Consider the following 21,670-nt stretch of genomic DNA (forward strand, 5'->3'; position numbering starts at 1 on the left):
GTTTGCACATAGTATATTCTTCAGTTAACACACAACTTAATAACTATATGTGTTTTAAATTTGGAGCTATTGGATTTTAATTCTGGGAGGAATGGTCTTTGAGAAGGCAAAATAATTTTAAACTATACTGAAATTATACTACATTCTTATGGAAATGAAAAATTTAATGTTTGAATTTCATAATGCCTGGAACAGGGCTTCTGAAGCTTAAGCTTTAATAATGAACTTCTGTGCCACTAAGGGGAAAAAAGGGCTGGGCAAACAAACACAATGACATTGCATCACAATAGATATTTTCGTCTGGAATCCTCATCCAAAGTGAGGTCTACTACTTCTGGGGGTGAAGACCAATTCTGCTGAGGGGTCACAGCTGTCCACGATTGGGTTTGCTGAGTGTTAATGTACTGTGAGCCTGAGTCATACTTCCAGGAAGACACACTCTGAATCACACCTCCCCTGGGATGCACACACCTGCAGCAAGGCAAAAAACACAAAGGATTAAAGCTACTATTTAATTCAGGCACAAGATTCTTAGCTGTAGTGGTTTATCACTTAGGCATCTTGTTATCATGTCTCTCTCCACAATGTCTCCATGGATTTTTCCATTTGTTGAGTCTGCGACTTCTTAAAAACCCAGTTTTTAATTATTTTTAAGAACTGAATTCTGCCAATGGGTGTAAAATGTGTGTGGTTTTATGCACATATACATAAGTGCATGAATACCAAGGATCTTGGAGAGGTCTGCCCTATCATGTGTAGCACCATGAACTATTCAAAAGCAGATTTTCCTACTGGATTTTTAAATTTTAAGTGAGGCATGATGAGACAAAGAAAAGCAATCTTTCTATATGAAATCAAAGCCATGTTAAAATAAGGACATAACAAGACTTTCATTACAATAACTACAAGAGACATCTTGTAATTACACTTGATTTTTCTTTGTTCTTCTTTACTAAAAATTACAAACATGATGGCAAATAATCACTGATTAAGTGAGGTGCAGCCCCACTTAAGCAAAACATTTAGGTTTTCAGCAGTTATAGTCAATGAGACTAAATCATATATTTAAAGATAAGCACACACTCAAGTGCCTTGCTGAAGTGAGGTACATATCAACTTATTTGCACAGTATTTTACCTTTCATAATAGATACATGACAACTGAAGTATGAGCTAATTAATAATAATAATAATAATAATAATAATAATAATAACCTTGCACGTGGCCTTCTTGAATTTCATGAGATTGGCATGGGCCCACCTCTCCAGCCTGTCAAGGTCCCTGTCGATGGCCTCCCTTCCCTCCAGCATGTCAATCACACCACACAGCTTGGTATCGTCAGCAAACTTGCTGAGGGTGCACTCAATCCCACTGTCCATGTATTTGACAAAGATGTTAAACAGCACCAGTCCCAGTACTAGTCCTCGAGGAACTCCACTCATCACTGGTTTTCACTTGGACATTGAGCCATTAACCACTACTCTTTGAGTGGGACCATCCAGCCAGTTTCTTATCCAATGAGTGGTCCATCCATCAAATCCATATCCTTCCAATTTGGAGACCAGGATGTTGTGCAGAACAGTGTCAAATACTTTGCACAAGTCCAGGTAGATTATGTCAGTTGCTCTCCCCTTGTCCACTGATGTTGTGACCCCATTGTAAAAGGCAACCAAATTTGTCAGGTGTGAATTGCCCTTGGTGAAACCATGTTGGTTGTCACCAACCACCTCCTTATTTTCCATTTTCCTTAGCAGAACCTTCAGGAGGATCTGCTCCATGATCTTGCCGGGAACAGAGGTGAGAATGACTGGCCTGGAGTTCCTCGGGTCTTCCTTTTTTCTCTTTTGATTATATCATGAAGCGATGACAAAAATTTACTCGAATCTGTAAGATGATCACTCCATTTCCAGCTGTAAACAAGTGCTAGTAAAACTTTATACCTAGTGCTCCAAAAAATGTTTTGCTCTTGTAAACACTGGTAGTGGCTGTAGCTGCTCCTGGCTGTATACATGAGATGTTTGGCTGCTGGGGTAACCTTTTCCCATGTCTTTGTGAGGGGACATGCACTGTATTTTAGGAACCAAGGTTTTCTGCACTGGTCAAATAGCCCTGACAATTAAATTGTATTTGTTTCACTTTAAGTTAGTGTAATTTGTTTTATCCAGAACTACTTATTTTATGATCATCCCTCTTGGCTCTGGTTAGTGTTTCATGAAATAGAATAAAAAATCTCTTTCTCCAAACTCTAACTTCTCTGAATATAAATGTCTCCTTTCCTTCTCAGATATGCTGCTTAGTTTGTGATGTGAGGTTCAGAATGACTTTTTAATTACTTCTTTGGTCTTAAAAATACATTGTTTACCCTGGATAAAAGGAGGCTGAAGGGAGATCTTGCTCTCTACCACTCCCTGAAAGGTTAGAGTGAGGTGAGGGGTCAGTTTCTCCTCCCAGATAACAAGTGACAGAACAAGAAGAAATGCCATAAGTTGCCCAGGGGAGGTTTAGATTGGATATTTGAAACAATTTCTTCCCTGCTTTCAGGGCATGCTTCAGGCTGTTCAGGGTAGGGGTGGAGTCCCCAACCTTGGAGGGGTTTCACAGCTGTGTAGATGTGGTGCTGAGGGACATGGGTTAGTGGTGGCCTTGGCAGTGCTGGGGAAATGGTTGTACTTGATCCTAAAGATCTTTTCCAACCAAAACAATTCAATGATTCTGTGAATCCATGTGGAAAGAATTAGAAATAAGATACTGGGACTCTAACAAACGTAGGGGATTTTTTTTAACTATCAAGAATAAATATTTTTAATCATAACTGATAAGAAAAGCTTTTAGCCAAAGCAATCTAAAGATGATGTTCGTTCTCAGGGAATGTGGTCCATCCTTCTGATACAGAACTGTACTCAATGCTTAGGAAAAGCTAATACTAACTTTTCTCCCTTAAGATGACAAAAAGTAAGCTATAAATTATCTCATAGAAATGATATCTCGCAAAAATAAAAGTGCTTATCCTCAAGCAAGTGACACAAGCAGCCAATAGCAAAACATTTAATCAAACATTAGCTTGGGGAACATGCTTTCCAGTTGTGTAGCTAAGGGAAGATACCAAGTAAAGGCAAGCAAAAAAGTAGAGGCGAAACCCCCACAACCAATAACCTAGGAAAAAAACATAGGAAACTGTTTTACACACACACACGCATGATAAAAATAAAATAAATCTATTGGGCAAAAATTAAACTGAAAAACATGATCTAGTGTTCTAAGTTGATGTTAAGTGATATTCCAATGATGAGAAACACCACAGATTCACTAGCAATCTGAAAAACTACAAATGATGGACCAACTCCAGGGTGTCACAGCTCAAGACAGTCCAATGATGACATGAAATATGGAGCACAATAAAAAACAATGTAAGCAAAAGAATTGAATCCAAATACCATACTAAACATGCAAAAATACCAATCAAAAACCTAAACCTTTTCCTAACAACAACCCTGTCAGAATCCCATCAATGCTTCATAACTGCAAGACTAGACCTGCAAGAGAAATAAAATTCTAAATAGGATTTGAATAACTGAAATGTGTGAGTATTCAACAGAGCTAGTAAGAACTAGTCTTTGGGAGATGGCAGATGGTTACCTGAACGAAGAAAAGCACAAAAGTATGCTTTATGTCTCTTTGCTGTCTTTTTATGTATTTCAGCCCATAAGTACTATAACTGATTTTAAATAGCAACTCTGCATTTATTTAATATTCTAATTCTTGTACATGGTAAACATTATTGAGGCAAGCAGCATGGAAAGCTTTTGAACAGGGGATCTCAAGCAGAAGGGTTGTGTGTACAGAGCACTAGAGAGATTTACATGAACTAGCAGTGAAGGACAAGTCCACAATGATTATTAGGACAAATATCCTCCAAGCCCTGGGTCTACTGAAAAAAACAGCCAGGTGGGCTACTTCCAAGAGTTAGCCATGCAAGGACTTTCACTATTATAAAAGCAAAGACTAAATCTCACTTCCTTCAGCACATTAAAATTTCTTTTTTTCACATTCAACAGCAATGAATTGTGCCCACTGGGAAATTGGGTCCTGTACATCTTCTTTCCTCAAGAAAGATGTGAAGAGACAATGAAGAACAGCTCAGTTTCTTGTCCTTTATACCCCTTTTCCACATCCAAGCATCCATCAGGCAGCAGAGTAATTATTTGAATTAACCCTCCACACTATAAGAAAATGCTAGTCTTGTTAAATTGCTGCATAATACCTTAAGGCAAAGAAAGTTCATAAACTAAATATGAAGAGTAATATGAAAAAAAAGCCTATCAAAAATTACAGCTGAAGTGAAGAACAGCTTTCTATCTGAGCTTGAGAGTGTCCGGACCATCCGGTCCCATAGACTTGTGGGGATCCAAGCATCTCAGTAGGTCACTGACTGTGTCCTTCAGGATTACAGGGGGGCTGTTTAGATTCTTGTCACCTTCTATAAGCTCCAGAAGCCACCATGCAAGGTTGTAAATGTGAAACCTTATCTTCTACCACTGAGTGCAAGAGAAGGAATCACCCCAGTAATAAAAGAGCTGCAGGAACAAGGAATAATTATTCAAACTCATTCTCCTTATAACTCTCCTGTATGGCCAGTTGGCAAACCAAATGGCAAGTGGTGACCAACAATTGATTATCAATGCCTAAACGCAGGCACCAGTCCCCTGACTGCAGCTGTACCTAATATAACCAAACTAATTTCCACCATACAGGAGCAGTCTCATCACATTCTAGCTACCATTGAAGTAAAGGATATGTTTTTCATGGTACCTATACAGGAGAGTGATCAGGATAAATTTGGATTCATTTGGCAAGGTATTCAATACACCTTTACTCATTTGCCCCAAGGATATTGGCATTCCCCTACCTTGGCACATCATGCCCTAGCCCTAGCAGTGGGAAGTAGAGTGCCTGTGTGGCAGAGAGATAAATGGGAAGAGATACTAGATGTGGCTACATGAAAACCCATAGTGGTTGGATGGGTAGCTGCCCACCAGGGGGGAGATCATCCAGCCCACATACAAGTAGACTATCTTACCCGTTTAGCTCTTTTAGCTGAGGAAGAATAAAAAGGAAGAGGAGAAATGGGGTTATCTCTTAGAGGGGTGACATGTTAAGCGTGGCCATTCTGGAGTGAAAGATTTGTTAGGAGAAGCTGAAAGCAGAGGATGGCCTGTCACTCACAGGACATGTGAAGTGGTTATCTCTGCATGTGGTCTATGCCACACTAGATTTGAAAAACACCCTCTACAAGATCCCCCACTTCACTTACGTGAAGGAAAAGTACTTTGGGATACGTGGAAAGCGGACTATATTGGTCCCTTTCGGAAATCAGAAGGGAAAGAATATGTATTGGTAGGAGTAGAGGTAGTATCGGGATTAGTACAAGCAGAAGGTGTAACACGAGCAACAGGGAAAAGTACAGTAAGAGGACTCAAAATCTGGTTTAGCTTTCTACCCAAGCTAAAATCAATTCAATCTGATAATGCTACTCACTTTTCTGCTAGGATAGTCCAACAATGGGCAAAGACTGAAGGAATTCAGTGGGTATCCCATACTCCCTATTGCCCACAAGCAAATGGGATAGTGGAAAGAACAGTCTTCTTAAATGATTCTTAAGACCCCAAGATTCAAGGTGGTCAGACCAACTCTGGGATGCAATAACTAAGATGAATGATCAATGGGGAGTAAATGGGTGTCCACAATTTAGAGCATTTTGTTCTAAAGCACCAACTATTGTCCCCCAAAATGATGGATCTGATGATCCCAGGAACCCTTTGCACTATCCAGGACAACCAGTGCTGGTAGACCTAACAGTTGGGCAGGTCCCACTGGTACTAAAGACTCCTATAAATGTGTATGCATGGGTAGCCACCGACGTCCATGGCAGAGAACATAAAATTAACACCAGGTGAATAGTACCTTCTTTTTAACACTGGTTCTGGTGGAGCCAGGTCTCGTCTCATCTCCTCTCCTCTAGGAAAGCAATCTACAGAGTACTGGAGAGTGCCACCACAAACAGAAGGCTTATATTATCACCGTTCTCATTGTTTTGGATGACCTGTCTCTTCTCCCTTAGTGTCAAGGGAGGAGATGAAAACGCTGCAAATAATCTAGCATTGGACTTGATTCAGGGTTTTACACAAGTGTGGAATCAAACAGATCAAGGACTATGTATTGCTCTGCCTAGATCTGCTGAAGATGGTTTACCATTTTTTGCTATTCCTATTTGTCCTGGTTTGGACCAGGATGAAGGTGATTTTCTGTCTTGTACTTTTGCTTTCAGCTAAGTCTCTTGTAAGTAGCTGCACTTGCTGAAATTAACAGCAAATTTCTCAGACAGTGCCTGCTTCTAGGACTGATAACACTCGATGTTGATAGTTACTGCTAGAGACTGGTATGCAGAGCCAAGGACACTGCTCAGCTCTCAGGAACCTTTTGCCCTCCAGAAGGAATAAAGAGGTCCCACCTGAAACCCTCCTTTGGGGAGGAACGGACAAGATAGATGCCAGAATTGACCAAACACAGTATTCCATCCCATACACGTCATACTCAGTATAAATTTAAGGGATCACAAAGGTCAAATGCCTTCCTGCCCTTCCTGCTTCCCCTTTTTCGCCTGTCCCTGTTTCCTTCGGCATCCTGGAAGGATTCCATTTGTTCATCTGCCTGTGGTCCTGATCCATGCCAGCCCATATCTGTGTGTTCCTGCCTCCAGCTCCCGACTGCTGCCGACTCCAGGAGTCCAGCCTGGACTTTCCCAGGGCTCCCCTGCAGCCTCGGTGGTGATGTGAGAGCTACTGGGGGAAAGGGGGGAGGAATGTGGTATCAATTTTCCTGTATATTTGTATCTATTTGGTAATTTTTTCCTATTTATCATTACTGTTTCATTAAAGTTGTGTAGTTTAGTTTCCAACCCATAAGTCTCTCTCCCTTATTCTCTTTCCTTTCTTTATCAGGGAGGAGAGAGGGATTAATAGAGAGCATCTGTTACTCAGTTTAATTGCCGGGCCAGTGTTAAACCGTGACAGAGGAAACCTCTGGCTTTCTTACCATCATTTTGGGGGGTTTGAACTCTCTTGTATCTTGAAATAAAACTAAGATTCATAAGGATTCAATATTTAATCTAAATGGGCTATCTCATGACATTAGCCATTAAAAAGCTGAAAGTATTTTTACAACCACTGGTTAATTAAATAAACTGGAAGTTGATTAAATGCTTAAAGTAAGAAAATATTTTGAGAGGAAAAAGAAGAACTCACATAAATATTTTTTTGTATTTGCATATTTACACTACACCCTTAAAATATGAATTCCTGATGTATATAAAATTGGCATCTAAATATTTGGTATTTTTATACTACATATGTTTAGCCTGGTAATGTATGCTATTGAATCACAAGCTTAATATGAATACTTATCAAGTTGGTAAATGTTCTAAAGAAAAAAACATTCTGACATTACCATGAACAGCAGAATAGAAAAAAACAAGTGCAATGTTTGCTCCCTTTTGGGCATCATTCATGGACTGATAACTACTGATGTGGAAGTGAGCAGTTTTTTTCTCTATTAATTTTGGCAACACAGATATTTTAATAAAATGAAAGCAAGAAAAAGAAATTCATACCCGGCATGTTCCTGAACTCCAACAATCTCTACTTCGCTATCAGAAGAGGCGATATTAATTTCTTTATTGATTTGAGTATTACCAGAAGAGGCTTTATTGCTTGCGAGGAAGCCTGGATCCAAATGACCTATAGATGGGGAAAATACAAATACAGCCAACGTTTAACACCTTACACAACTCAGAAATCAGATGGAAAAGGGATTTCCCAAGCTAACAAAAAGACTGAAACAGTGAGAGTGGAAAATCTTATTAGATCAAGTTATCCAATTTCAGTTCATCACTCGATACAGGATGACCACTGGATTTATCCAGTCTCAATAGCTCTAGTGATGGTGGTATCACACAAATGTGAACAAAGCCTGACTATTGCATGAAGAACGCTTGATGTAATTAGGCTTTCCAGCTGTTATTTTACAGCAATGCTAAGAGTTAGACTGTGCCTAAACCTCTTTGAAATAAAGGAACAAGACAGTCTATTGACAAAAAATCATACTCAGTGATACTGTGGCAAAGACAGCTGATCAGCCTTTCATACACACCGAGGAAAATTAAATTATTTTATTTTTATTTTAAAAATAGAGGAAGACAGTGAAAAAAAAACAAAAACCTCATCAGTTTCTGGTTACAGTGCTTCATGCGTTTGCTCTAACACTTACAAATACTTGGAAAAAAAACAGTTTTTCTTAAGCTCCATATACAGCAGCATTGGCTTTTTTATTACAGTTCCTCAATGCTGTTCAGCTCATTAGTCTAACACATCCTCTATAAATACTCACAAATATGGCAAGTTTTGTCTTTTCTGCAAAGAAAATCCTTCACCATAATTAGTGAAGCTGTGTTGTGACATATTTAATATTTGCACAGAAAACACAAAACAGACAAAATTATTACTTTTTTACAGAAAATAATTTTTAATTCAATTTAAAAATTCAATAAAAAAGTTAACATACTTTTATTTCCCCCCTAAAAAAAAAAAAAGATTACTTCTACTGCCCCTCTGCAGCATTAACCTGTGGAAATACAGGCAGTCCTGAAGCAGATAACACTACCTATTTCTTGGAAATCACTCAGTTATATTACACAGGGGAAAAGCCATTTGTCAAGCAGGAAATTTGAGATTAGGTAAATATATTGTGTATATCTAGTCTGATTGGACACCTCTTCAAAGATGAGAGGAGGAGGAGGATGCAATAGCAATCCTCAATTTCAAAGGTGTACAAACACGCAGAACTGATTATACTCCCAGGTAGATCAAGAGGACGCAGAGAGAAAAAAAATAACTTAAAAGAATTGCCAGGAAAACCTTCTAATGTCTGCTTTAAGTATTTGGAAAAGATGCAAGCAAATAAAGGGGTATAGTCCATATTGTACATTCAGTTTTCACAAAGTGAAAACCATTGGTGCAACATCTGATCAGGGGTAGCAAGGGAAGGAAACCTGTGTGCTGCCATGTACCCAAAGGAGTTTCCACCTCACAAGACAAAAAAGATTTGTCATCTGAACTTAAAATGAATTAGTAGTCCAGGTAGACTTCCTACAGAAACAGTACAGTTTAGCTGACCATTTCTTGGCGAATATCACTGACTGCCAGAAAGTTCCAAAATGGGTCACAGATATTTCTTTAACAGAACTGGCTGGGAACACTGTGAAACATGGAATAGAAGTGCTCAAAATCTTAGATTCATGGGCTGATGCTGTACTCAGAACTTTATGAGATCACTGCTTCAGTGATTCACATCACAGTGCTCCTGAAAATCACAACTGCTATAGCACAGGCAGCAGAAGAATAACACAGGTCTTGGTCATTGATTCACACAAACTGGTATGGATACCAACCTGCCTTAATATGTCATACTATGACATACCACGATTCTGCACCCTTTGCTAGATGGGGTAATGTCTGGCAGAGGGGCAAAGCAAACCAGCTCTTAAATAACCCCAAAATGAATCTCAGGATGTATAAATAGGAGCCCCAAAAGAGCTTTCACATATTACCATTGCTTAAAGTTCAGACAACAAAAAGGTGATTCCAACTGAGAAACCATAATTAGCAGAGTAAATATTGTAAGAGTAGCTGGCTGTGAATCAGGATCATAGCAAATAAGATTTACAGCCCCTGGCCATACAAATTTCATGCCTAATAACATGCCTACGATGATACATTTTTTGTACAAATGTTAACCATCCCACAATCAAGGAGAAAACAGTTTACAACCTGCTACAGCACCTGGACACCCACCAGTCTATGGGGCCAAATAGGATCCATACAAGAGTACTGAAGAAGATGGCAGAGGAGAGCTCACCAAGCCACTTTCCATCATTTACCAGCAGTCCTGGGTAACTGGGGAGGTCCCAGTTGGCTGGAGATTGGCAAATGTGTCCCCCATGTACAAGAAGGGACAGAAGGAGGATTCAGGGAACTACAGCCCTGTCAGCCTGACCTCGATGCCAGGGAAGGTTATGGAGCAGATCATCTGGAGTGCCATCGTGCAGCATGTGCAGGACAACCAGGGGATCAGGCCCAGTCAGCATGGGTTCATGAAAGGCAGGTCCTGCTTGACAAGCCTGATCTCCTTCTGTGACGAGGTGACCTGTTTAGTGGATGAGGGCAAGGCTGTGGATGTGGTTTACTTGGACTTCAGTAAAGCTTTGGGAACTGTTTCTCATGGCATTCTCCTACAAAACTGGCTCCATATGGCCTAGACCAGTGTATGCTTCACTGGGTCAAACACTGGCTGGCTGTCCAGGCCCAAAGAATTGTGGTGAATAGAGTTAAATCCAGCTGGCAGCTGGTCACCAGTGGTGTTCCCCAGGGCTCAGTGTTGGGGTCAGTTCTCTTCACAATTTTTATCAATGATCTGGACAAGAGGATTGAGTGCACCCTCAGTAAGTCTGCAGATGAAACTAAGTAGGGAAGGAGTGTTGATCTGCCTGAGGGTAGGAAGGCTCTACAGAGGGACCTGGAAAGGCTGGATCTTTGGGCCAAGGCCAATTTTATGAGGTCCAACAAGGGCAATTCCAGTACCTGCACTTCTGCCACAACAACTCCATGCAACAATCCAAGCTGGGGGTGTTGCAGCTGAATATGAGCCAGCGGTATGCCCAGGTGGCCAAAAAAGTGAACAGCATCCTGGCTTGCATCAGCAATAGTGTGGCCAGCAGGAGTAGGGCAGGGATTGTCCCCTTGTGCTCAGCACGTGAGGCTACACCTCAAATCTTGGGGTCAGTTCTGGGCCCCTCACTACAAGAAGGACATTGAGGGGTTGAAGCATGTCCAGAGAAGGGCATCAGAGATGGTGAAGGGTCTGGAGCACAAGTCTTATGAGGAGCAGCTGAATGAACTGGGGGTGTTTAGTCTAAAGAAGAAGAGGCTAAGGGGAGACCCTATTGCTCTCTGCCACTACCTGAAAGGTGGTTGTAGTGAGGTGGGCATTGCTCCCTTCTCCCATGTAACTGGGGATAGAATAAGAGGAAATGGACTTGAGTTGCACCATGGGAGGTTCAGATTGGATATTAGGAACAATTTATTTACTGAAAGAGTGGTCAGGCATTGGAACAGGCTACCCAGGGAGGTGGTGGAGTCATCATTCGTTAAAAAAATGTGTGGACATGGTTTAGTTGGCTGGTGGTGTTGGGTTGATGGTTGGACTTGATGATCTTGGAGGTCTTTTCCAACTTTAATGATTCTACGATTAGGATGACGCCCAAAGAAGATATTTTGTTTGCCCTATGACATCAGGGTTTGCAAAACAGTCCAAAATATTTGCCCATGGACAAAGAGATGATTGTGTATCCTAGTAAGTTTTTTTTCACTTAGGTAAAGCTTATCTACATTATTTTCCCATGGGTACACAACATTTAACATCTGTTAAACTGTGTATTTGCTGAAAATTAAATTTGGGAACAAGATGTAAGATTTGAAAATTCTGCTTTCCAAATGTGCAATCTTTGACATTGTAAGAAAAGGCCAGCACTGACAAATGTGCAGTCAGATGTATACCAAGGCTTCAGGGATCTGGTGCAAGGTGTATACAAGAAGGAAAAGAGATTAATCCTTTCAGAAGTTAACATGGCCATGGCACCAGTAGCAAATTTTTCTGGACACATTCACATATGGTCGGGGATGAAGAAGTTTCTTGACGTTTTCTCATTTTCTTTTACCTGGCAAACTCTTCCTTGCAAGTCCCCTTCTATATAGATTGAGGAAGGAAAACAAATGTCTACCTGCATTGCAGCATCATACTCATAAGTGGAAAGAAAGCTTTGTAAGAAACATCACTTTTTATTTCCTTACGCTCCTTTGAAGTACCAATCCATTAGTGCTATATAATAAATTTCATCTGTTCTAAATGTTTAATAAATCACTTTATAATGGAGTGGGCTTCTTAGGGGTAAATTAGCTAACTATCAGTCAGCTGCTATCCTGCAAACAATACCAGTGAGCTTGAAAAACTCTGGCTTCAAAAAGGCTATAACAACATCCAGCCACAGACAACAGTGAAAATACTGCAACAGAGATTCTCATATTCAAATAATGGACTTGTCCACTATATAATAATGGAACATTTATGTCAAAATCTGCCATATAGTTGTATTTCTTTAAGTCTTATAGACATTGAAAAGTAGCTCAGAGCTACCAGGACACTTCCAACATAGGTGCCCTTTAGCAAGCTTATGTTTGGAAAACAGCATGAAACAAAAAACTGCTGTGCTCCACCACCACAGGAAAGACTTTGTCTTATGCAGCTAAAAACCTTAACGGTATATTAAAAAAAACCAACAACAACAAAGAGTGAAAAGGAAGGCAGTATGCTGGCATAAAAGGCTATAGAATAAAGTCAATAAGAAGTATCCCATTAGCTCGCTGCATCCAAAACACAGTAGCATTTCATGTTGTTTAATTGTTCTGTTAGTGAAGAGCTGCAAGCACTCAGTGAAGCTGAACAATGTTTATGAGCTACATGAACTTCTCTGAACTCTTCCACAGTATTCCACACCTGCCTCAAAGGGGGAATAGGATTCTTGCACAAGAGTTAGCAGGGCTCATTGAAAGAGCTTTAGAGTTGAAGGGGGAAGGGGATAAGACCAGGCTCACTAGAGACAAGGCTGGGGGTGACGCGTCGATGTTTGTAGGACAGCAAGCTAGCAAGATCCTTCAGTCTGTTGTCTCAGTGGAGGTAGGGGATGGAGTGCCATGCTGCAGCATAGACACAAGTGATATTGAAAGGCTGGAAATCACAGAAGCACCTGAGAATGGTCCTGTAGGAATGTGGGATGACACACCAAGAGTAGAGGGACAGGGTACTAGTGAGGACCCTCAGCCTGTTGCTCTGAGATATGCTGGCTACACTGGAGCACACTTGAAGACTTACGAAGATGAGCCAGGGGCTCCTGAGGTAATAGAAGCCAACAGGGAAGCACCAGTGAAATACCTTAAAGGAATTAAGGGGTGTTCCTCTAAGATGACATGACCAAAGCCCAGCTGTGAAGTGCTTCTACACATATGCATGGGCAACAAACAGGAGGATTTGGAAGCCACCATGCTACTGGAGCGCTACAACCTGGTTGCCATTACTGAAACTTGGTGGGATGAATCCCATGACTGGAATGTGGCTATCGATGGCTCCAGGCTGTTCAGAAAGGACAGGGGTGGAAGGAGGAGCGGAGGCATTGCCCTCTACATCAAGAAAAGGATAGAGTGTGAAGAGCTGTCTCTGAAGAATACCCACAAGCAGGTTGAAGTCTTATGGGTAAGAAGACCAAGGCGACAAAGAGAACCTTGTGACTGGTATCTAATACAGGCCACCCAATCAAGGGGATCCTACTGATGAAGCCTTCTTACTCCAGCTACAGGAGGCATTGTTCTCACAGGCTCTCATCCTGCTGGGGAACTTCAACCACCCCAACATCTGCTGGAAAAGTAGCAAGTAGCATGGTGAGCTGTAGGCAATCCAGGAGACTCCTGGAGCGCATTGAGGATAACTTCTTTAGCCAGGTAATAGACACCCTTACTAGAGGCAATGCGATTCTGGAATTGATGGCCACCAATGCACGTGAGCTAATTGGTGATGTCAAGACTGGAGGCAGCCTGGGCTGCAGTGATCATGCCCTGGTGGAATTCACGGTCCTGAGGGATATGGATCAGGCAAAGAGTAAAGTCAGGACCCTGAATTTTAGGAAAGCAAATTACAGCTCTTCAAGGAGTTAGTCAATAGGACCCCTGGGATACTGCCCTCAGATACAAGTAGAACAGAGCTGGCAGATCTTTAAGAATGTTTTCCATAGAGCACAAGAGCTCTCAATCCCCACATGTAAGAAGTCAGGCAAGGAAGGCAAGAGACAGGCATGGCTGAGCCCAGACCTACTGGCCAAACTAAGGGCAAGAAGGAAATGCACAGGCAGTTCAAGCAGGGACTGATATCCTGGGAAGAATATAGGGATGCTGCCCAGTTGTGTAGGGATGGGGTCAGAAATGACAAGGCACAGCTGAGCAAAGAATAACAGCAAGGGCTTCTACAGGTATGTCAGCCACAAAACCAAGGTCAAAGAAAGCATCCCCCCTTTGATGAGCAAGACTGGCAAACTGGTAGCAACAGATGAAGAGAAGGCTGAGGTTCTCAACAACTTCTTTGCCTTGATTTTCACTGCCAACCTCTCTCCTCACGCCTCTTGAGTGGATGGAGTGCAAGGCAGGGACTGGGAGAGAAACATCCCTCACACTGTGAGAGAACATTAGGTTCATGACCACCTGTAGAATCCCGAAAAGAATATTTGTCTCAAAACAGCCACCCTGACAAACTGGACACTGTGCTCAGGTGGAGCCCTCATTCAGAAGCCATCTGGACTGTGTTCTCTCACAGAGAGACCCTCATTTGGGTAACCACCCTGATAAACAGGGCCCTATTCTCCCAAGAGCAGCCCCTCCTTTAGTAGCTATCCTGATAAGCTGAACACTGGCCTTGCAAGGGGAACTCTGTCTGATGGCCACACTGATAGGCAGGACACCGTCTGCCTATAGGCAGACGATAGGCAGGACAGGGGCAGGCAAGCTGTACCTTGCGGAGGCAGAGTGACATCTTATATATGCCCCAGGTAAAGCCACTGGAGAGGGCTCATGCACAGAAATAAGGGTTATTGCTGTGTCATCCCATCTGGAGGGGTCCAAGTGAACACCTGGCTTTGCAAGATATGCCAAAGTCCATCCTCCCCCCCCGAAAAGGTGGGGTAAGGCGGCATAAAAGAGGCACATTCGAAATGCTGGAGTCGCGCCTGCCATCCAAGGACCACAACTTCCTACCAAGATCATCGCTGGCTCCAAGGGTGGTGATAACTTTTCTCTCTCTTCTTTATCTCTCTTTCTCTGTGTGTCTCTGTTTCTAACCTTATCTCAGCACATGAGGGTAACATAGTTTCCAACTTTAAGTTTCACTCCCCTTTGCTTTGTTAAGTTTTGTTAGTTGTAACCTGTTGTCTTAACAACTTCCTTAAGTTTTGCTAAACTGTAATCCATTGCTTTGAAAGTACCATCATTTATAATTCTGCTAGTTGTAATCTCACATGCTTTATAATCTTACTCACTTTTAAGGAAAGTTGTATTTTTATACAAACCTCCTGGGTAATAACCTTACTCCTGAGTACTGCACAGAGAATTCTCAAACTTAATCTTGCCAAATGGGTTGTTAAAAGAGATTACTTAGAGGAGGAGAAGGATTGGGCCCAGCTGCACCTAGGCTCCTCCTCTCTGAAGGAGTTTAGAAAGCAAGGAGTTCCAGTCCGAATCCCCTGGGTTGACCCCCACTCTGGGGGAACCCTACCCATGCCCACGCTATGGGATGTAGAGACGTGTCCACTCCGTGGGACGTGATATTTTGCTTGGTCCCCACATCTTGGGGAGCCATGCTCACTTTGTGAGATGTGACAGTGCCGCACCCACCTTGTGGGGTGTGACGTTTTATTGGTGTCAGAAGTGGGATCTCTGTGAGAAGCGGTAAGGAGGACTGTTAAAAGGGGATAACTGTATAAAGGAGAATCTATTTCTCTGGCAGAAGGTCATGGCAGTTCGAGTTGTGCCTGATTTTGACTGCTCCTCACTGTTAGATCTGTTGAAAGATTATAAAGCTTGTCCAGCACCAAAAGGGCATACATAGTTGGGGTGGAGAACACTGGCAATCCCCAGTAATTGTAGCAGAACGTATAAGAGACTTAGCAAAAGAAAATAAGTCTAAACCCAGTAAGGGAAAAGCAGTGGTCTATGGTGTCTTGGGAGGCGCATTAACTGCAGCTCAGAAAGACAAACATATTGTTGAACAAAGAAAGAGAGACGATAAGGAGTGCCTTCAGGAACTCGCTGCAAAACTTCAGGCAAAATTAGAAGTAGAACAAGCAAAGCTGTGACAAGCCGAGAAGGTTAACTGATGAAAAAACAGTTAACTGATGAAAAACCGAGAAAGTTAATTAATGAAAAACGACTCAGGAGGCATTTGCAAAACAGTTTGCAGGATGCTTTTGTGAGGGAAAGACAATTAAGATTAGAGCTGTGTCATCAGTCTGGGGAGTATTACCTGGAGATTGAGCCCGGTTTCTCTAGTTTGTCAAAAGAAAGTGACCTTATCCAAAGAGAAGTTTCTTCCTATTATCCCTGGGAGGAAATGAAGGAAGCAAAAACCAAATTCAATCCTTCACAAAAACTCTGGCCACTCATAAAAACTTTCATATGATGGTGAAGATGGAGAACCTGCAGTTACCACTAGACAGATACCCTATAGTGCAACTGAACTTGCAAAACTGCAAGTACAGCAGGCAAACCAAAGATACTCAAATTGAGTACGTGTGGAGGGTTTCCCTAACTGAAGGAGACCGAATAAAGCTCACAGAGGAGGAAGCACAGGGATACTGGGGTCCTGGTGTGTTCCTAACTGTAGATGATGAACGGGAACCTTGGTCCCTAACCCAAAGAGTAGCATATTGGGCTGGAGGGTTAGATCCCATTGAGAGGGGAGACCCCATTGCCATTCCTACTCCAGGGTTAAATCAACTCACTGAAAGCATACAAAAGGCAGCTTGTCTCCAGCTGATGCGTAACAGATGCCTTGAGCCTTGTCAGCCCTCTCCTATGTTAATATCTGACAATCCAGATAGAATGACTTCTTTAATTAAAGGGCTAACTGATTCACTGAAGCTTTATACAATACAAACTCAAGACAGAGCTGCCAGTCTGGGAGGTCCTCAGACAGGACCCCGTCTTCCTTGGGGAGAGACTGCACAAGAACTGATTAATTATGGTCGACGTGTGGGGTTCACTGGAAAGGAGACAAAAGGTCAGGCTTTTGTCCGTCAGACTGAACTAAATAAGAAGTCTGTCCAGTCCCAAGGTGGGAGCCTTGAAGAGAGAGACAAAGTTGATCAGAGAAAAATATGGGAGGGTGGATTAAGAAAGGGTATTCCTCGACATTTAATGCATGGAATACCGCTCTCTAATTTGCAAAGTCTTGTAAAGCTGTGGAGGCAAAAAGATAAGGGCCCACAGAACAGTGAAAATGTGCTGAAGCTAGCAGATAAGAATCCTCCGAGGGAAGAAAGTGCAGACTCTGTATTTCAGGGGTCGGTTATTCCGACTGCCCCCAGGGAGGAACCTGCTAGCCCTTTGAAGTCGGGAAACTCCCTGAACCATCCCCAGTAAGTGAGCTGGGGGATGGCCAGTGGGTGAACTTTCAGAGGCTCACTGAAAATGAGGAGGGGGATCTAACTTTTCCTCTTGATCCTTTCAAGACACTGGTCACATTTTTGGTAAATACAGGAGCACAAATGTCTGCTTTAAATGCCAGCACTGCTGAACGAAGTGGGGTAAGCCCTGACAAGAGGCAGATATGGGTCAAGGATGCGTTTGGGTATTCCAAATCCCAGGCTACAGCCCGAGCAAAATGCTGGTTGCCCAGAGATACCACACCCAATATCATAGTGGCTACGATGGGGGTGTTCCCAACAAACATTTTGGGTTTAGATTTATTAAAAGGGAAAGCATGGACAGACGCAGCAGGAAGGGAATGGAAGTTTGGATCTGATGTAACCCTGGTAAGGCTCTTGCAGACTGCCCCTATACTTAGAATCATAGAATCATAGAATCATAGAATCATAGAATTGGCTGGGTTGGAAGGGACCTCAGAGATCATCGAGTCCAACCCTTGAACCACCGTTGTGGTTGCTAGACTATGGCACTGAGTGCCATGTCCAGTCTCTTTTTAAATATCTCCAGGGATGGAGATCTCCACTACTTCCCTGGGCAGCCCATTCCAATGCTTGATCACCCTCTCCGTAAAGAAATTCTTTCTAATACCTAACCTAACCTTCCCCTGGCACACCTTAAGACCATGCCCTCTTGTCTTGTTGAAAGTCGTTTGGCAAAAGAGACCAACCCCCACCTGGCTACAACCTCCTTTCAGGTAGTTGTAGGCAGCAATGAGGTCTGATTTAGGCTGAACAGCCCCAGCTCCCTCAGCCTCTCCTCATAGGGTCTGTCCTCGAGTCCTTTCACCAGCCTGGTTGCCTTCCTTTGGACCTGCTCCAAGACCTCAATATCCTTCCTAAACTGAGGGGCCCAGAACTGGACACAGGACTCGAGGTGTGGCCTCACCAGCGCTGAGTACAGGGACAGAATCACTTCCTTGGACCTGCTGGCGACGCTGTTCCGGATACAGGCCAGGATGCCATTGGCCTTCTTGGCCACCTGGGCACACTGTTGGCTCATGTTCAGCTTCTTGTCAATCCAGACTCCCAGGTCCCTTTCTGCCTGGCTGCTCTCCAGCTGCTCTGTCCCCAGCCTGTAGCGCTGCATGGGGTTGTTGTGGCCAAAGTGCAGGACCCGGCACTTGGCCTTGTTGAACCTCATCCCGTTGGAATCAGCCCAACTCTCCAGTCTGTCCAGGTCCCTCTGCAGAGCCCTCCTGCCTTCCAGTTGATGGACACTTCCCCCCAGCTTCGTGTCGTCTGCGAATTTGCTGATGATGGACTCAATCCCCTCATCTAAATCATCAATGAAGATATTAAACAGAACTGGGCCCAATACTGATCCCTGGGGGACACCACTAGTGACTGGCTGCCAACTGGATGCAGCCCCATTCAGCACCACTCTCTGGGCCCGGCCCTCCAGCCAGTTCCTAACCCAGCACAGGGTGCTCCTGTCGAAGCTGCGGGCTGCCAGCTTTTTCAGGAGTATGCTGTGGGAGACGGTGTCAAACGCTTTGCTGAAGTCCAGGTAGACCACATCCACAGCCTTCCCCTCATCCACCAGTCGTGTCACCTGATCATAAAAGGAGATCAGGTTGGTTAGGCATGATCTGCCCTTTCTAAACCCGTGCTGGCTGGGTCTAATCTCTTGCCCATCCTGCATGTGCTGTGTGATTGCACTGAGGATGATCTGTTCCATGACCCTGACAGGCACTGAGGTCAGGCTGACGGGCCTGTAGTTTCCTGGGTCCTCCTTCCGACCCTTTTTGTGGATTGGCGTGACAGTTGCCAACTTCCAATCATCTGGGATGTCCCCAGTGAGCCAGGACTGTTGGTAGATGATAGAGAGAGGCCTGGTGAGCTCTTCTGCCAGCTCCCTCATCACACTTGGATGGATCCCATCCGGTCCCATAGACTTGTGGGGATCCAAGCATCTCAGTAGGTCACTGACTGTGTCCTTCAGGATTACAGGGGGGCTGTTTAGATTCTTGTCACCTTCTATAAGCTCCAGAAGCCACCATGCAAGGTTGTAAATGTGAAACCTTATCTTCTACCACTGAGTGCAAGAGAAGGAATCACCCCAGTAATAAAAGAGCTGCAGGAACAAGGAATAATTATTCAAACTCATTCTCCTTATAACTCTCCTGTATGGCCAGTTGGCAAACCAAATGGCAAGTGGTGACCAACAATTGATTATCAATGCCTAAACGCAGGCACCAGTCCCCTGACTGCAGCTGTACCTAATATAACCAAACTAATTTCCACCATACAGGAGCAGTCTCATCACATTCTAGCTACCATTGAAGTAAAGGATATGTTTTTCATGGTACCTATACAGGAGAGTGATCAGGATAAATTTGGATTCATTTGGCAAGGTATTCAATACACCTTTACTCATTTGCCCCAAGGATATTGGCATTCCCCTACCTTGGCACATCATGCCCTAGCCCTAGCAGTGGGAAGTAGAGTGCCTGTGTGGCAGAGAGATAAATGGGAAGAGATACTAGATGTGGCTACATGAAAACCCATAGTGGTTGGATGGGTAGCTGCCCACCAGGGGGGAGATCATCCAGCCCACATACAAGTAGACTATCTTACCCGTTTAGCTCTTTTAGCTGAGGAAGAATAAAAAGGAAGAGGAGAAATGGGGTTATCTCTTAGAGGGGTGACATGTTAAGCGTGGCCATTCTGGAGTGAAAGATTTGTTAGGAGAAGCTGAAAGCAGAGGATGGCCTGTCACTCACAGGACATGTGAAGTGGTTATCTCTGCATGTGGTCTATGCCACACTAGATTTGAAAAACACCCTCTACAAGATCCCCCACTTCACTTACGTGAAGGAAAAGTACTTTGGGATACGTGGAAAGCGGACTATATTGGTCCCTTTCGGAAATCAGAAGGGAAAGAATATGTATTGGTAGGAGTAGAGGTAGTATCGGGATTAGTACAAGCAGAAGGTGTAACACGAGCAACAGGGAAAAGTACAGTAAGAGGACTCAAAATCTGGTTTAGCTTTCTACCCAAGCTAAAATCAATTCAATCTGATAATGCTACTCACTTTTCTGCTAGGATAGTCCAACAATGGGCAAAGACTGAAGGAATTCAGTGGGTATCCCATACTCCCTATTGCCCACAAGCAAATGGGATAGTGGAAAGAACAGTCTTCTTAAATGATTCTTAAGACCCCAAGATTCAAGGTGGTCAGACCAACTCTGGGATGCAATAACTAAGATGAATGATCAATGGGGAGTAAATGGGTGTCCACAATTTAGAGCATTTTGTTCTAAAGCACCAACTATTGTCCCCCAAAATGATGGATCTGATGATCCCAGGAACCCTTTGCACTATCCAGGACAACCAGTGCTGGTAGACCTAACAGTTGGGCAGGTCCCACTGGTACTAAAGACTCCTATAAATGTGTATGCATGGGTAGCCACCGACGTCCATGGCAGAGAACATAAAATTAACACCAGGTGAATAGTACCTTCTTTTTAACACTGGTTCTGGTGGAGCCAGGTCTCGTCTCATCTCCTCTCCTCTAGGAAAGCAATCTACAGAGTACTGGAGAGTGCCACCACAAACAGAAGGCTTATGCTGCTTTTGATTTTTTCAGTCATCTGTTTGGCTCTCATTATTGTAATTTTCATAATATGTATATATTATCACCGTTCTCATTGTTTTGGATGACCTGTCTCTTCTCCCTTAGTGTCAAGGGAGGAGATGAAAACGCTGCAAATAATCTAGCATTGGACTTGATTCAGGGTTTTACACAAGTGTGGAATCAAACAGATCAAGGACTATGTATTGCTCTGCCTAGATCTGCTGAAGATGGTTTACCATTTTTTGCTATTCCTATTTGTCCTGGTTTGGACCAGGATGAAGGTGATTTTCTGTCTTGTACTTTTGCTTTCAGCTAAGTCTCTTGTAAGTAGCTGCACTTGCTGAAATTAACAGCAAATTTCTCAGACAGTGCCTGCTTCTAGGACTGATAACACTCGATGTTGATAGTTACTGCTAGAGACTGGTATGCAGAGCCAAGGACACTGCTCAGCTCTCAGGAACCTTTTGCCCTCCAGAAGGAATAAAGAGGTCCCACCTGAAACCCTCCTTTGGGGAGGAACGGACAAGATAGATGCCAGAATTGACCAAACACAGTATTCCATCCCATACACGTCATACTCAGTATAAATTTAAGGGATCACAAAGGTCAAATGCCTTCCTGCCCTTCCTGCTTCCCCTTTTTCGCCTGTCCCTGTTTCCTTTGGCATCCTGGGAGGATTCCA

General features: G+C 43.2%; 1 protein-coding gene across 1 annotated transcript in view; it reads right to left on the bottom strand.

Annotated features, from left to right (window-relative positions):
* Positions 1-281: 281 nt before the first annotated feature.
* LOC103533793 (uncharacterized protein C18orf25) overlaps positions 282-21,670 on the bottom strand; it is a 65,850-nt gene continuing 44,461 nt past the window's right edge. The window contains exons 4-5 of the mRNA XM_030468375.1: positions 7,667-7,793; positions 282-471 (exon numbers count right to left, since the gene is read on the bottom strand). Coding sequence (XP_030324235.1) covers positions 282-471; positions 7,667-7,793 — 317 coding nt within the window. The remainder of the gene's footprint in view (positions 472-7,666; positions 7,794-21,670) is intronic.

This window comes from Calypte anna, chromosome W (genome assembly GCF_003957555.1).
Source record: "Calypte anna isolate BGI_N300 chromosome W, bCalAnn1_v1.p, whole genome shotgun sequence".
Lineage (NCBI taxonomy): Eukaryota > Metazoa > Chordata > Aves > Apodiformes > Trochilidae > Calypte > Calypte anna.